Source organism: Poromitra crassiceps (assembly GCF_964638095.1).
Source record: "Poromitra crassiceps genome assembly, chromosome: 10".
Lineage (NCBI taxonomy): Eukaryota > Metazoa > Chordata > Actinopteri > Beryciformes > Melamphaidae > Poromitra > Poromitra crassiceps.
In genome coordinates, this window is record NC_139631.1 from 5869290 (window position 1) to 5885999 (window position 16710).

Here is a 16710-nt window from a genome sequence, read left to right on the forward strand (position 1 = left end):
AGCTGCAAACAATTTACAACTATTCAATTCAAATTCATCGGGAAGGTCCTCCTCGGTTTATATTTTTTGTTTCTAGAACAAATTATTTCAATTTGGATTTTCATTGTTCATTTTGTAAGAGTGCGAGCAAGCAATTATAAATACTGTATGCAACCGCTGGTATACCATGACCAATAGTTCCCATACATTTTTTTTTTTTTTTTTTTTTTAAGCATAGAGTTAAAAAATATACTATAAAAAAGATTCCTCGAATCTGGGATGTACACAGATCGGTATTGCTGGAGCTTCTCCTCTCATTGCTAATACATTAACAAGCTGGTAGGGGAGGCCCATACAATATGCACTACAGACAGCCAAAAGGAGGGGGGGTGAGGGGGGATCTGAATAAAAACCACATGAACCTGAACAACAGAGTAATAGAAGATACAGTCCTTTTTGAGAAGTGCTATAAAACATCTCATATCCTCTCTTCCCCGTCCTCAGTCATCATCGCTCTTGCTCCTATCTGACTGATCCTGCAGAGAGAGAGAGAGAGAGAGAGAGAGACACACACACACACACACACACACACACACATACGATAGAGAGAGAGAGAGAGAGAGAGAGAGAGAGAGAGAGAGACAGACACACACATACACACACACACATACGAGAGAGAGAGAGAGAGAGAGAGAGAGAGAGAGAGAGAGAGAACACAACAACAGTGTGATGAAGGTTTATCTTCAACAGGATCAGACAGAGGTGGTTGCAGGTGGACATGTTTCCCGGGTCCAGGACCAAATGATCTCATACGGGCCAGAGCCTCCTCCATCATGTATTATTCTCCCAGTACAGAGGACTACGCTGTCACAATAAAAGTCCCCCAGTACAGAGGACTACGCTGTCACAATAAAAGTCCCCCAGTACAGAGGACTACGCTGTCAAAATAAAAGTCCCCCGGTGTAGACCAGACCAGACCCTTTTTTTTTTTTTTTTACATAATAATAGTAAAATTGTTTCCATCTAGTCTCTCAAGCCAGTCTATCTCTTCCACAATCTTTGAATGCTCCAGACACAGTCTGTACTTTAGCCCATTCAAATTTGTCCAAAGAAAAAAATGCTTCAGACTGGAGGAAGTTCGATGATTTTCCATCAATCACGACACATAACAAATCTGAGGAAGGTGAACGTTAGTTCTTAAAAATAAGGTTTTTACAAGACGTAAATGCACGGTTGCCACATGCCCTATTGGCGCATTCTAGCTCAATCATAGCTTAATAGTGCATTCATTTTCAGAGACTTCTGTTCTGGGTGACTAGTTGAACATAAACTAAGCTGAAAATAAGGTCCAGGTTGTAAAAAAATGTAATTCTCCTTTAACTTCTTGTACTTAACAAAGACGAGCTAAATAAAGACCTGGATGTGACAGTAACAGTTTGGAAGATGACATGTTTCTGAGGGCTTATTTCCTGGGGGATCCTTTCATGTCTTCCTGAGGGTGTCAGCTGATCGACAAGAAGCAGAGCAAAAAAAAACGTTGAAATTTGATGATGAAATTTTTCTCAATAAACTGACACATTGTTCCAACACATATTACAGAAACACCTTATGAAAGCTGACATCTTATTAATGCTGACGTAAAAGGGGACTCAGACAGCTATAGATTTATTATAAAAGATCTACAATTATGTCAATATTTTAACTGAATTAAACCTCGAAATGATGTGCAGTGTATTGTTTTATTTTGCTATGCCATTATTATGTTGTAATGTATATTGTATATTGTCAGGGTTTTTCCACTAGTGCATACAATGTCCAGCTGGGTGAAAATAGTAGCCAGCCAAGAGGGGGGGGGGAGATAACTGACGTCACATGTCAATTTGCATATCAATAACTACGGTCTCTGCTCGCAGCAGAGGGAGGGGGCTGCGCTGTGTGTGGGAAGCGCTGTGATGTGATTGGACACTTTGTGCCATGTTTAAGCACGGTGATTGGCCTGAAGGTCCAAACTCCGCCCAGACAGGAAACTAGAGGCCATCTCTCGAAGTGACACCTCTGAATTACACACAATAACAGCACGGTGGCAATGTGGCGGTTGGTTGCTCGCCATCCGCTGCGGTTGGCTTGGCTACTGCCTGTCACGGTGTGGTAATATTGGTTATTGTGACAGTAAGAAAGTAGCCGGCTGGAAATGTTTTAATGTCCGGCCATTTAGCTGGCACTCATGTGTTTTTACAGCACCCCAAGTTTTATAAAGGAAGACATTTGAAGGTACAAATGTGGGATGTTAACACGTTCAGTGCCAGCGACGCCATATGGCGTCATTAGAAATTTACCGTACAGTGCCAGCGACGCCAAATGGCGTCATAACTCCAAATTGTTTTTTTGACGGGGGGGTGTCGATCTAAGCTTCTTACGTCGCCTCTAACAATATTGTAGCTATTGGAGGTCGATAACCTATTTTACAAACCCATTAGGTGGCGACAGCACTCTCCTGATCAGAGAAAAAGGAGCCAAACACACAGAAATAGTCACTGGTGAAAATGAGGAAATCGCATTGCATCCGTCCGTATGCATCGACGTGCCTCCATAAACGAGCACAACGCCAGCTGTGCCCCCAGCAGCAGCATCCGCTGTCACAACTGAGCACCTCCATGTACGCTGCAAACAGCACATTCACATAATCAGCATTATTATTCCGAACTGGAAGCATGCCAGCCCGTGACAAACACACGCGGAACCAAAAAGCTGAATGTCGCGCACCATTCACTGTGTGTGCGCAGCAAACTCAGCAGAGACTGAGAGCCACCAGACACATAAGACACACCCAGGAGGCGTGTGCAGTTGAGGGGGGGGGGGGGGGGGGGAGCACGGAGAGCAGCAGAGCAGCATACACTTCACCCAGACAGACCCAGACATCAGAAAATTCGCTTCAGAGTCAGAGATGTGCTTGAAATGTTTAATTTCACAAAAGGCTCATTATCTCAGCTCGTAGAAAAAAAGGTATGTTTTTCGTTCAATCAGGCTATCTTCTCCGGCTCATAACTAAAGAACGGAAAATGGGATCAATAAACTTTTTTTTGCAGGTGATAGAAGAGAGTCTCATCGTTATTTGTGCGTGTTCAGTGTTTACATAGTAATTATTTAAGAAATTATATGACTGTTTTAAAATGCATTGCGGCCTATGTGGCACAGCAAGCAACCTTTTGCCCAAGGGCCGTGGCACTGAAAGTGTTAACTTTGAATTTCTCTAAAATGAGACATTAAAATTAAAATTTTGAGTTAGTATGCAGTCAGGGTTGTCCTGAACTCAAATATATCACGCCTTTGGGGGCGGTGGATAAAACTACGTTGGGGGGCACCAAAAATCCCTGTATGCAGGAAAAACCTAAATTCATGCCAGTTTAAATTCAAATAAATGACCTGCTGCAAATTCAAATGAGTGGATTTTGCTTAAAGGAACACTCCGCCCATTTTCAACCAGCTTTGTATCATTAGAACATCAGTAGTATATCAGAAAACTGTAAACTGTTTTGAAGTCTGTCATTTCATTTGACAGTTATTGAGTGTTAAAGTGTGGACCAGTGACATCACTGGTCCACACTAACTCAAATTAATAACTCATTAACTCAAATCAACTCTCAATAACTGTCAAACTATTCATCATGCATCTAGTTTGACAGTTATTGAGAGTTGATTTGAGTTAATGAGTTATTAATTTGAGTTAGTGTGGACCAGTGATGTCACTGGTCCACACTTTAACACTCAATAACTGTCAAATTAAATGACAGACTTCAAAACAGTTTACAGTTTTCTGATATACTACTGATGTTCTAATGATACAAAGCTGGTTGAAAATGGGCAGAGTGTTCCTTTAAAGGTGAAGAATTTGCTTTCTCTCGGCCAATGGGGTCAGTGTGAGTTATTTTTTCTTGAAAGATGTTGCTAACAACATGCTAACAACACGCTAACAACATGCTAAGACGCCCCCCCTTGGTGACCTACATTGTCGTCCTGCTCGTCGTCGCTGTCGTCGTCGCTGACCACCGGCTTGGCCTTCCCGCGGCTCTGCCTCTTCTTGCCTTTGTCCTCTTTGCTCAGCTTGATCTTAACCCGCATCGACTTGGCTGCATGGAGCACAGAGCGCAAACACACAGGGATTTAAAACCAGGTCTCACCATGAGAAAGTCCAGGTATTGTGTACATTTCCACCCAGACGCAGGCTATGGAGACTGGGCGACTACATATGTGACCACTATAAATCAACACAGCACTTGCCATATTTTTTTTAAGGAGACAAAGCTCATGGGATTTAATAGTGATTTTATGTTTAGCTGAAATACAGTATATACTATAATTTAATATATCAGCTGTTGTACCCATTATTATAAAACAAAACAACTAATTATATACAATTTCAGCAAAAAGTTTGGCATTTATGGTGGTCAACAGAATGCCTTGTCTTTTGAAACTTTGGATGATCTTTTTCTTTCTTTTTTTGCTATTGATTCAATAAAAAAAATATTGATTCACAAATAGAAATTTGAATATTTCTGATGAAGTTTCTTACTTGTTTCAGCTTGAAGCCAGAAATATTGTTTTTGCCTTAGACCAGTTAATTTTTTTTATTTTTCTTGTTTACGTGTGTGTGTTGCCATTACATGTCCCTCTTTGCTGTAGTTTGATTGACAGCAGCTGTACTCCACATAGTTTGATTGACAGCAGCTGTATTCCACACTGGTCCCAATGGGATTTTACAGTGTAGAATTTAAATGAGGCGACATGTGTGTGTGTGTGTGTGTGTGTGTGTGTGTGTGTGTGTGTGTGTGTGTGTGTGTGTGTGTAACTGCGTATTTCTATGTGTGTACCAGAGGTGGGGTTTCTCTTACCCTCAGCCTCTGACTCTTCCTCATCGTCATCATCCTCACTGTCCTCGTCGCTCTCCTCTTCCTTGGCGATCTTCTGCCTGGCGCTCTTGAACACAGACTGAAGCACAATGGAGTCTTCATATATCTGGAAAAGAAACAGGCAGAAAACAGGCTGAAACAGCTTGGTCTGACATGCTAAAGCTGGGAATAAAGAGAAATAGGTTTGGTAGATAAGAATGAGAAGCACAGGAGATGAGAACTTCAAGCTGCACTAGAGCTAAGCAAGTGTCTCATTCACCCTAATTTAAGTTTAGGGGTAATTATGGTTTCGTTGTGCAGACGTTGGCAGGAAATCTTGTCTGCGAGTGACATTTTTGTGCGTGTGAACAATCAGCAGAATATTCCACTGATTAGCAGACCGTCAACCGGAGACGAGAAACTAATTAGTTAATTCAGATGCTGTAGTTGAAATCACAATATATGAGCTTCTCAAATTAATTGGCTTAGAGAGAGGAGTGTCCAATATTGGATTTCTGAACAAAACCTACAGGTAATTTTCTGTGTTCGGTGTTTCTGACCAGGGACAGACATAAAAGTAGAGAAAAGTAGTCCCAGTGTGTGTGTGTGTGTGTGGGGGGGGGGTGTTTCTGACCTGGGATCCCTCCAGGTTGAAGGTCTGGGCATTGTGACAGAGTAGCATCACGTCCTTCTCCAGGTCGCTCACGGTCCTGTACTTATGGCTCCTCACACGCTCCTGTGGACACAGAAGAGACAGCAGCGCGTTGATCACTCTCACTCTCCTCATGTTCACCTCGCCCCCACAGGCAGCCGGCTGCAACTACGCTCACCTGCAAGGCTGCAAAACTTTTTTCCCTTCTCTATCAGAATACAATTCAAATGAATTTGAAAACACATTGTACAAGTTGCAGAAATTGTGTGTTAAATGAGAACAGGATTTATTTATTTTTTTCCACTTTTTGGTGTCGTCACACCTAAATCCCGCCCGTAGCCGCTTCTTTATGCTGATTGGAGCATGGCAAGATGGATTTGTCATGTGATCGTGATCTCGTGCAGATCACGCGGGAATCCAGGTTCATCTTAATCATCATCATCATCATCATCATCATCATCATATTCCTCAGTCTGGGTGATCATGGTGAACGTACCTTGATCTTCTTGAAGTCCACAGGTTTCCTGATCAGCTCATAATACTCTGGGAGCTCCTTCCTGGACGGCAGCTGCACAAAGACCTCGCTCAGTTGTCTCCCTGACCTGTTCATCAAAACAACACAAGTCTCTTACTGATGTACCTCTCCACAAAACTCATTAAGATGTGTTCAATTGGACAAAACGCTTTCACATTCTGTGAAATATTAAATTAGTTGAATTGCTCCCTCGTGAATGTAGCAAGCTATATTTTAATCACACGCAAAACCTCTTTCATTCCAGTGGAGCTCTCGAGAATATTTGAGTCGTTTTCCTATTAAGTCTTTTGATCAGTCAGATCATTGTTTGTTGGACTGAACTAGTTCAAGAAATGATGGCAAAGAATAAAAGTAAATAAGCCTCGTTTTTCTTCTTCTTTCCTGAGCAGAGAATAGTTTAGTAACAGAAAGTATGTCAGCACTCAGCAACCTTCAGAAGAGCAGCCTCGTATAGCACAAGAAAAGCTAGTCCCAGTACATTCCATAGAAGATAACATGACACTTTAATGATTCCCATGATGGGGAAATTGGGCCATTGAAGCAGCAAATAGATGTAGGATCCAGCTATTTTTACTAAAGCATTTGACTAAATGTCTACGGGAAAATAAATGGCGGATGAAATCTCTTGGTGTGTACTGTATGCCTAACCTGGAAGTGGGCGTGCCTTTGGCTCTCTATAGAAAGGTTAACGAGGGGAAACGAGCGTTCAGGTTCATCACGTTAAACTCGGGAGTCTTGGTTGTTAAGCGTAAGAGTCTCAGCGCTGCTGCCTGTTATGAGTGTATCTGCTTCTGCTCCACTAGCAACTGCTGCTCAGCGCTCTGTTGCTTCCACCCACAAGGTGTTCGTGTGCCAAGACCAAAGTCTCTACCATCCTGTGTGACTTCTGTAACTAGATGTGCTATCTAAATTATCTCCTACTGCTACTAACAGACAAACTGTCAAGAAATAGAGAAATAGTTTGCAGTGGGCTATTGGGATTGTTTGACCATCAGAGAGGACCATCTAAGGTTTGAATTATAGAAGAGCTCAGCTTGCTTCCAAGATATTGAACAATCACCCGGTGCCTCTCTCCAGGATCTCTCCAGGTTCTGAAGGTTCTTCGATCCACTTGGGAAACTGTGCTGAACGTGAACTGTGCTTTTTTTCCAACTTTGATGTATGGAGTGTGATGATGCCCCTCGGCCCGTTGTCACGGCAACAGGGGCCTTTGAGAACAGATCCAATTGGTGGCTTCAGTGAAAGACGCTGGGATGAATGGAGATGTGATGATGAAGGCGTAGAAGGAGAGGCACTCCTCCTAATGGCTCGCTCGCTCGCCTGCGCTGGCAAAACAGTCAAACAATTGGGGGATTTCAAAGCAATCAGCTGTGTGCGTGACTCATTTGAAAACGCTGCAATCTCAGCAGCCATGTTTGATTTAGTAGAGAGATCTGGTAGTAGACAATTGTCCCTTAAATTGTGCTTAGGAAGAAGCCAAAGGGCCCAGACTGCCCCCTGGCTTCACAGAGGAGATTAGGCTTCATCAAACTGTTAGGTAGGTAGCTCCAACTCTGAATAGGAATTTTCCTTGCATTCATATATTTGGCTGTATGCAATCAAAGCTGTAGCAGCCCCTATATACTGTATGGGGAAGAACGACCGCGTCCTCCAGGACTGCACGAGTCGAGTCCTGGAGTGGAAAATGAAATAGAAAATGTGTCCCAGCCTGGTTTAGTGAGAGGAGCGCCAGCGCTATGATTGAGATGCTCTGGGAAGAACCACCATCAACTGCGAGAGGAAAGAATGTGACTTCTGGAAAGGCAGGTAGTCGATTTCCTGGAAAAAGTTCCGTCATAACAGGCAGCCAGCGCATACTTGAGCAATAGGAACACAAATGCACACGTATCCATTACAGACTGATGCTCTTGCACATGGGCAGAAACACCTAGAGACACCAAAATAAACATGTACACACACAGACAGACACACACACAGACACACACACACACACACACACACACACAGACACACACACACACAAAAACACATTTTATAAGGATTTCTGGGATGAAAGAACAACGGTTAACTCGTAATTTTTTACCCTGCATTTCAAGTCAGCTGACCAGGAAGAAATGAGAGAATTCTACTTTCCACTGGCTCATCGAGGCACAGAGCCTCCATCCTCCCGTTTGGCACCGGAGACAGCGTGACAACACACGAGGACAATGTGGTGACAAATGTAATGTGGCAATAGGCTGCCTCTCGTTGTCATACTCATTACTAGGGCTGCCCACAAACGATCATTTTGATAGTCGACTAGTCACCGATTATTTTAACGATTAGTCGACTAATCGGATCATGAATTGCGGCTTATCGCACAATTACTCAATCGCTCTGATTTAGCTATCATCAGCTTCTAAATTTAGCTTGAAGTTGTTTTAGGCATGTGCTAACTAAAAATAAAGACAATTAAGATGATAATTGACTCAAAAATACATCTTTTAATGAACCAGCGGCAGCTTCGGGGGAACAAAACAATTTTTATTTTATTTTATTTCAGCTCCCAAAAAACATGCGATGACGTCGATTACCAAATATGTCGGCGACGATTTTGATAATCGACGTCATCGCGACTAGTCAACTAATCGTGGCAGCCCTACTCATTACATGACAAGCTTTACTATACAGCCATCATTTTCAACCTTTTGTGAGATTGACTTTGATGGAGCATGAAATGCTTATTGCATGGAGGGATGCTCCGACACTGAGGTTTCTATAAGATTCTAGTCGGCCCAGGAAAAACAAAGTCCTCACATTGAACAAAGGCCAATAAAGTCAAGTCAAAGTGTCTCTGCTAGGCCGAATAAAGGGGAACAAATCCATAGCTTCTTCGTTAACGTATCCTTGATCAGTTTACTGGGAGACACATTTATCCCACCGGCTAAACGACTGTACAGCCACACTGTGTTAGCATCATGCTCATCCTGCAGAAAGTAGGAAGTAAAATTAACACGGGACGCTTCGTTAGCACAGCGATTAGTCGATCAACAAAAATTAATCACCAACTATTTTGACAATCGGTTTTCTTTAGTCTTCTATGACAGTAAAGTGATTATTGTTGTGTTGTAGACTGTTGGTCATGGACAGAAGCAGACATTTGAAGAAGTCATCTTGGGCTTTGTGGAAAAAAAGTGATCCGACATTTCTCACAATTTTGTGACATTTTATAGACCAAACGACTCATCGATTCGTGGAGAAAATAAAAATAAAATAATAACAGATCCTTCTCCTTACCCGTCTCTGTAGTTGACGACTGTGTCCACGATGGTGTTCATCTGCTTGGTGAGCTTGGGGGGGTTGGCCGAGAGCTTCTCAGCAGGCGGCCGTCCGCGTTTCTTCTTGCTGCTCTTGGAGCTGCTTCCTTCCTCTCTGCTCGACGAGTCCTTGTCCACGCGCCGCTTGCGTTTGCGCTTTTTCAGACGGATCTCCTCCTCCATCTCTTCCAGGTTGCCATCTTCAATGGCCTGGAGCAGAAACCGGGGCCACAGCCGAGAAGAAAGCGTTAACAGAGGAGAAACGTGTCGCTCGCAAACAGAAGGAACTTTTGCAAAACAGCAATAAACTGTTAAGTGTTTTTTTTTCTCTCACACCATTAACAGCAAGAAACTACCTTTGTACACATGTACGGAAGAGAAAACTCCACCGACCTCGATCGTGTGGTCATGAAATGAGTCATTCGTGTAGTCATGTCATGGGATGTTCTTATCAGAAATGGCCGCCCTACAGGTCCCTATACAATTTTCAAGAAGCCGGCTATCTCTTAATGAGACCTGCTGTGTGTCACGAGTCACGACTAACACATCACACCTGTACCTCTGTTCTATTCTTGTCCTCTCCTTTGGCACACCTTTGTCACACTCTATATGATGATGATGATTGATGATGATGATTGATTTTTATTAAATGTGTCATGCACTTGACAGTGCCCAGCCCTCATGGGCTTACAAGACACACATATGATATATTATACAGTACAACATACGCCAACGCCGCAGTAATAAAACTAAATCACAGCATAACATAACATTCACCATATCAGCAAAACAAAATCATTACATCATTTTCTGAACATAACATTTTGCCTTAGCTCCCATGCCTGGGAAAGAAAGTCAGCATATAGCAGCTGGTGTGTCATTAATCTGAAGATCATTCTACTTGATGCCAGGTGTGAACTGTAGCACACCTTCCCATCTCACCCTCATCTTTTTCTGACTGCTCAAAACTGTTGCTAACAAAGTCTTCTTCTGTGGTTGTTCGGCTGTTGTCATTATAAAAGCTTGAACCTGGGGCATGTAGAGGTGCTTGACACCAGGATTTCTTCAGCTGCCTCCAACTCTACCTCCAGCCACAACTCTACCTCCAACTCTACCTCCAGGCGCAACTCTACCTCCAACTCTACCTCCAGCCACAACTCTACCTCCAACTCTACCTCCAGCCACAACTCTACCTCCAGGCGCAACTCTACCTCACTACAGAGGTGGCCAAAGGTAATTATGTTGGTCAGTTAGCAGTTTTCCTGTCGATTCCTTTGTGACACGCGGGCTCTCCCAGCACTACATGTACCGAGTGCCATAACTAATATCACCCTAGCACAGATTTCCGTTGAAAGACTCTCCCCTCTCTCGGTTTTTCTCCCCAACTGTACTTGGCCAATTTCCCCCCTGCTGTCTCCGGTCGTTGCTCCAGCCCCTCTGCCGATCTGGGGAGAGCCGTAGACTAGCACATGCTTTCTCCGATACATGTACAGTCGCCTGACAGCCTGACTAGTTCACCTGACAGCGAGGTGTTTCACCTGCAGGATGTAGCACAGGAGGATCCACACTATTCTCCCCAGTTCTTCTCCCCCCGAACAGGCACCCCGACTGACCAGAGGAGGCGCTAAGTGCAGCAACCACGACTCATACTCCACCGGCTTCCAGCCAATTGTGTCTGTAGGAACGTCTGACCACGCCGGAAGTACCGCTGCCGGGAATTGAACCCGGGTCTCCGCGGTGGTAGGGGAGTGTTTTTACCTCTACACTACCCAGACATCCCCCTAGGTCTCCGCCTTGCCTTACTGTGGGAACCATTCACAGATTTCTAAAGTTCACCCTGACTTTACCCGCAGCCACTGCTTCTCGGTCAGCGCGTCGCTGTAGTCCACGTCGCGGCGGCAGCGTGAGCCGCGGCCGAACATCTTCTCCGACTCCTCCTCGTACGTGAGCCGCTCCACCTCGTCGTCGTCTTTGATGATCCAAGATGGCAGCTCGTCCTCCTCCATCAGGCGCGGCTTGCGCTTTGGGTTCCTGGCGTCCTCGCGCCGTCGGTCCATGTCCATGCGCTGCAGAGGAGCACCGGCAGGGAAATCACATTAGGGCAAACTTGCAGGTGGTAAAGTGGGCGTAAAGCACAGCCAAAGTTCTGAAAGTTCAGCTTGTAATGGTTTTCATGTTTGTAAGTGGTGAGTGTGGCGACCACTGTTCTAGTGAATCTGTAATCAGTGAAAATGTCACTGACAAATGAAATTAATGGTATGCCCCCCCCCCCCCCCCCCCCAAAGTGAAAGGAACAGCAATATCAAAAATGTATTGAGTTTTATGAAGACGTGATCATGCTTTCAACTGCTTCCATTTGAGCATATTCACTCAGGCCCTGTTTCCACGGCAACGCTCCCTGCATAAAACGACAAACTTTCTTTTAGCGTTAGTGCCTTCCTTTTACACGGGAATGGCGTTATTGGAAAATGCAAAAAAGTTAAAACACGTCCCAGAGTGGACTCTCTGAAAAAGAGCTATGAGCCTCGCCTGCTTTGGCAAATTTCTATTTTCCAGCTAGTAATTGCAAAGTTTTAATCCAGCATTTAAAAGTCATGGAGTTCTCATTTAAACAAAAACAGACAATTGAAATGCTTTTCTTACCATGTAGAGCTCAAATTCATCTTCCCGGCGGGCTATCATCTGGTTCAGTGTTTCATCATCCGGCACCTCGTCTTCCTCCTAGAGTCACACGTTGTAAAAATAGCAAAGTCTTCTCAAGCTTATTAATATTCACAACATTATGCTGACTGCCGTACTGTACTGATCATTATCTCTCATGTCTCCGTTTAAACTGTTCTAGCAGATTACTAGTCTTCCCAACTCAGCCAAGATCGGCACAGAGATCTGATCAAATACCGATTAAAGAGCATGGTGGATTGCATTACATAAAACGTTTTAATAGTGTGACTAGAGAGCCGACTTACTGATCATATCTAGGGAGCTGTCTACAGTAATTCAATCACAGTCAAATCAAACGGGGAAAAAAACATCTAGTACCCACCACCACTTCCTAGTTCCTACATTCATATAATAAAATCACTTCATCATCTTCTTATGGTGGAAATACATGGGACACAGTATAATCACGAGAAGCTGCTACACGGACCACGGAAGCTCTCAAACTCCATAGAACTGTGTAAAAAACCAGTACAATGATTCTGTTTAGAAATGATTCAAATAAATAAATAGCACATATTTATCCATACCTTGTGGATGTTGATGATCAAATCACGTCTATCCATGATCCTGTAGTTAAAAGGATCTACTTAATTCATTATCACTTGTTACCTGGTCTGTGGACCAGGTAAAAAAAAACAACAACTCTGCCCCGTCTTTGGAAGATCGTGTCCGTGTCCCATGTATCTCAGCCATTATCCTAAATTACCTTTACTGTCACCTAATAGTGTTTTAAAAGCTGTTCTTCCAAACGTTCCAGACCTCGTTCTGCTCCTCGTGCAGCAGGATGGCCTGCAGGAAGACGCGGCGCTCGTGGCCGGAGGACTTCTGGTCAAACATGCCGGCCTGGATCACCTTCTGGTCCACGTTCAGTTTGTACTTGGCGGCTGCCAGGATCTTCTCCTCCACACTGTTGACGGTGCAGAGGCGGAGCACGCGCACCTCGCTCGTCTGACCGATGCGGTGGGCGCGGTCCTGAGCCTGAAGGTCCTGGAATGAATGAAGGAGAAATGTGAGAAGACCGTTTCCTATTGCCTCAATCTACAAAGAATCTGAAATGAACACCCGACAAGCGCATTTACTAACTTTTCAGCAGGTTTTATTACTACTTAATTTCATTGTGCCCGAGTTGAGGGTTTTGATATCAGCGCTGCATAACGTTACACTGTTTACTGTCAGTTTACCTGACAGCTATGATCCCTCAAAAACATGTCGCCTTACAAAGTTTATTGTAACATCTATTGGCTCAATTCCACCACATTTTACAGCCCTGCACAGCCCGTCACCACTCGGCTCTACTTGCTTCAACCCGATGGACGTTCTGCTTTCCGAAGTAGGCTATAACATATAACGTTACAATTAAATCCATACACAGAACTTTTAAACTGTTTATGAAATACTGGTGCCTCTAAATGACCTACAGTGTGTGTGTGTGTGAGAGAGAGAGAGAGAGAGAGCAGTGCTGGCATGACCACAGTCCTTGATCCTGGCCTGAGCAGCCAGCTCATAGCATCACAGCATGTTGGGCGGGTGTTACAGTGTACATGGGCAAATGTGACAATCGACCAGGAGAATGGATATCACTTTGTTGTTAGTCAAAACTCACAAGCGCTGCACGAGGGACGGGCGCGAGGGACGGGGGTTGCGCTAGAGTGAAGCCTCTACCCCCGCGGCCTCTCACCAGGCAAGACCGAGGCTTCACCAGGCGCCTGCAGCCTAGCGGAGCCGACGCAGCACTGAACTACACAAGCGCTTCAGAGCAGCGGACTTTTGGACAATTGAAACCACCGCGCCGATTTTATTTCACCAGAGGCGAAGGCAGCAACACAAAAGACCGATGGAAAAGCATAACAGAAGATAAGGTAAGCCCACTAAACTGGTATGCAGCGCTGCATTGACAGTCAGTAGGATAGAGAGTAAACACGATTCTGCCTGACCAATCAGTCGTCTACAATGTTTTCACGTCACCGTATGAACCCGGGTTCGCAGAATAGAACCCCGACGAGGCAGGGACCAAAAGTAGCACGACTCAGCCTCAAATCAAACCGGGCTGGGCCGGTTTATACCGGTGGGATGAGACCATTTATCGAGTCGAGCGGAGCGGGACCGCGCTACTAGCTGCGGTGGAATTGGGCCATATGTCTTTTTATTCCGTGCCTTTGTTAGCCAGTAATGAATTTCAAGCTAGTTTTGACACTGTAAAATCTGTATTTTAAAAACTGAAAAAAGATCGAAAATAGGCTATAACTCTCTCTAAATGACACCGGCATTCTCCTTTAACCCATTGATACCTGATGCAGCATTTGTGTGTGTATCCCTTTAAGACCGTGAACCGCGTGTCTTAAAGGGATACACACACAAATGAGGGATATACATGTACATGCAAATGCTGCATCAGGTATCAATGGGTTAAGGCTATTGGAACACAACCTAGGTCTAGGGACTGACCGACCTGGTGGGGGTTCCAGTCACTGTCAAAAATGACCACAGTGTCCGCCGCCTGCAGGTTGAGGCCCAGGCCACCGGCTCTGGTACTGAGCAGGAAGATGAAGTACTGAGATCCCTTCTCGTTGAACTTCTTCAGCAGTAATGCACGGTCGTCAGCCTTGGTGGTTCCTAAAACATCAAACCAGATCATCTTCTTGAATTGTAGAGACTTCCCAAATTAACCCTGAAAAGTCTGCTTGGACTCGCTGTTGTTCTACAGAGCCTACTCTGAGTATACAGAGAAGAGAATCTTCACACATGAACACCACCCCCTACAACCCCCCCCCCATTATGTCACTTTAAAGGTCTTTATATTTTGCACTTTATAATTTGTGATTGTTTTTCTATATTGCTTCGTCTTCTACTATTGCTGCGCTGCTTACTTGTACTAAGTCATATTCCTGGTTTGTAATCTGATTACTTACTGTGGCTATTACAAGTGAATCTTGAATTTAGAAAAAAACAAAGTGTTCATTTGTGAAGATGATCTAACTTTAGTTAACCACAGACCTGATTTCAAGCATCTACTGTATCCAAAACCCCGGTATAAAAATCACATTGACTTCCAGAAGAGGGAACCAGACATTTCTAACTTCTGGGTTTCAGTACCCGTTCCTGTGGCACTCCATACAGATGAATTAAATCATCAGCCTATTTGCTAATGTGAAATGTAGTGGACAGGTGAGCTCACCGTCCAGACGCAGGTAGGAGAAGTTGCGGTAGCTAAAGTAATCCTCCATGATGGTCATGAGAGTCGTCATCTGGCAGAAGAGCAGCACTCTGTGGTTGGTCACCTGCAGCTTGGGCAGGATGCGGTCCAGAAGTTCAAATTTCCCCGAGGCCCGATACAGCTCGGCCCTGAGTGGATGAGATGAGGCATAATGTACCATAAGTAGATCATTAGCAATAATGATTATTATAGTTTCTGATTTTCTTATGATACTAGATAGACACAGACAAACAGATGTTTTGTTGAAAGAAGTTTTTACAGGGGGGGTGGCCTGTAAATGTGAGTTATCACTCACTGACTCACTGACAAGAGACTGGACGACGGAAATGCAACCATGAGGTGTGAAACATGTGGAAGAAGGGATTTGTCGTGGGAACTTACCCACTGATCATGCAGTTTGAAAAGCCCAGGTGCTCCGCAAAAGACTCCTACAACAGACAGCAATTATAACCTTAGGCTCAATATCTATAATAATATATATAATAACCAGATTAGGCACTGACTGCGGGAATACCATGTTCTCTTGTTTATAATATACTTTTGCTTACTAAATTAAAACAAGTGTACGACAGCAACATGTTTGCATTCACCCATAGGACAATCTAGTTTTGAGAACTAACACAGCTGATTTAGAAGGTTTGGTTGAAATTCAGGCTGGGCATTGAAAATGTATAACAATGATAACAGACTGCTTCTAAAGATTTTAAGGAATAAAAATAATAAAATAAATAATAATAATAATAATAATAATAATAATGGCTATTTCTGTAGAGATAATGATCTACATAGAAAAAAGTAAAAAAAAAAAAAAAGTTATTTACACAGAAAAGAATTTACTTTACAGAATCAAATGTTTTCATTGAACATAGAAATATATAGAGAGGGGGGGGGGGGAGTAGAGTCCAATATCAAACTGTATGTGTTGTACCCAGTGTGAGTATTCACACCTCAATGTGCTGGAACATGTATGGGTGGTTGCAGATTTTCTTCAGCTGCATGATGGTGTTCATCAGGGTCTTGGCTCCTCCTTTACCCTACAGAAGAACATTATTGAAGAAACTTAATGAGGACACACCAACCCGTAGTCCAAACACACATTACAGTAACCACGCCGCAGGGACTTTTCCCCCCATTCTTATGGATCGCGTGACGCGTGACGCGGTTCACGGTCTTAAAGGGATACACACACAAATGAGGGATATACACACAAATGCTGCATCAGGTATCAATGGGTTAAGTCTACATTTGTATTGATTGTAAACACTGCAGTGGAATGTACAGCACATTTATTTGGAGCTGTGATGGGATTAGAAATGTATGGAAAGCTTAAGTTTATTACAGATAATACAGGAATATAATAATGCAACAATATGCTATTAACCCTTTGAAGTTCCTTGTTGAAACATTGATTTAAACATATTGTAACC

The 16710-nt window shown here is 43.7% G+C and overlaps 1 protein-coding gene across 4 annotated transcripts in view; it reads right to left on the minus strand.

Moving 5' to 3' along the window:
- Window positions 1-250: 250 nt before the first annotated feature.
- The window catches only part of smarca2 (SWI/SNF related BAF chromatin remodeling complex subunit ATPase 2), a 45287-nt gene continuing 28827 nt past the window's right edge, over window positions 251-16710 (minus strand). For all 4 annotated transcript variants that reach the window (XM_083644351.1, XM_083644350.1, XM_083644349.1 and 1 more), the window contains 13 exons: window positions 16231-16317; window positions 15665-15711; window positions 15245-15411; window positions 14519-14682; window positions 12829-13056; window positions 11992-12069; window positions 11196-11414; window positions 9329-9558; window positions 6014-6119; window positions 5500-5601; window positions 4869-4992; window positions 3985-4106; window positions 251-515 (listed from right to left, as the gene is read on the minus strand). In XM_083644351.1, coding sequence (XP_083500477.1) covers window positions 480-515; window positions 3985-4106; window positions 4869-4992; window positions 5500-5601; window positions 6014-6119; window positions 9329-9558; window positions 11196-11414; window positions 11992-12069; window positions 12829-13056; window positions 14519-14682; window positions 15245-15411; window positions 15665-15711; window positions 16231-16317 — 1710 coding nt within the window. In that variant the 3' untranslated portion in view covers window positions 251-479. The remainder of the gene's footprint in view (window positions 516-3984; window positions 4107-4868; window positions 4993-5499; window positions 5602-6013; window positions 6120-9328; window positions 9559-11195; window positions 11415-11991; window positions 12070-12828; window positions 13057-14518; window positions 14683-15244; window positions 15412-15664; window positions 15712-16230; window positions 16318-16710) is intronic.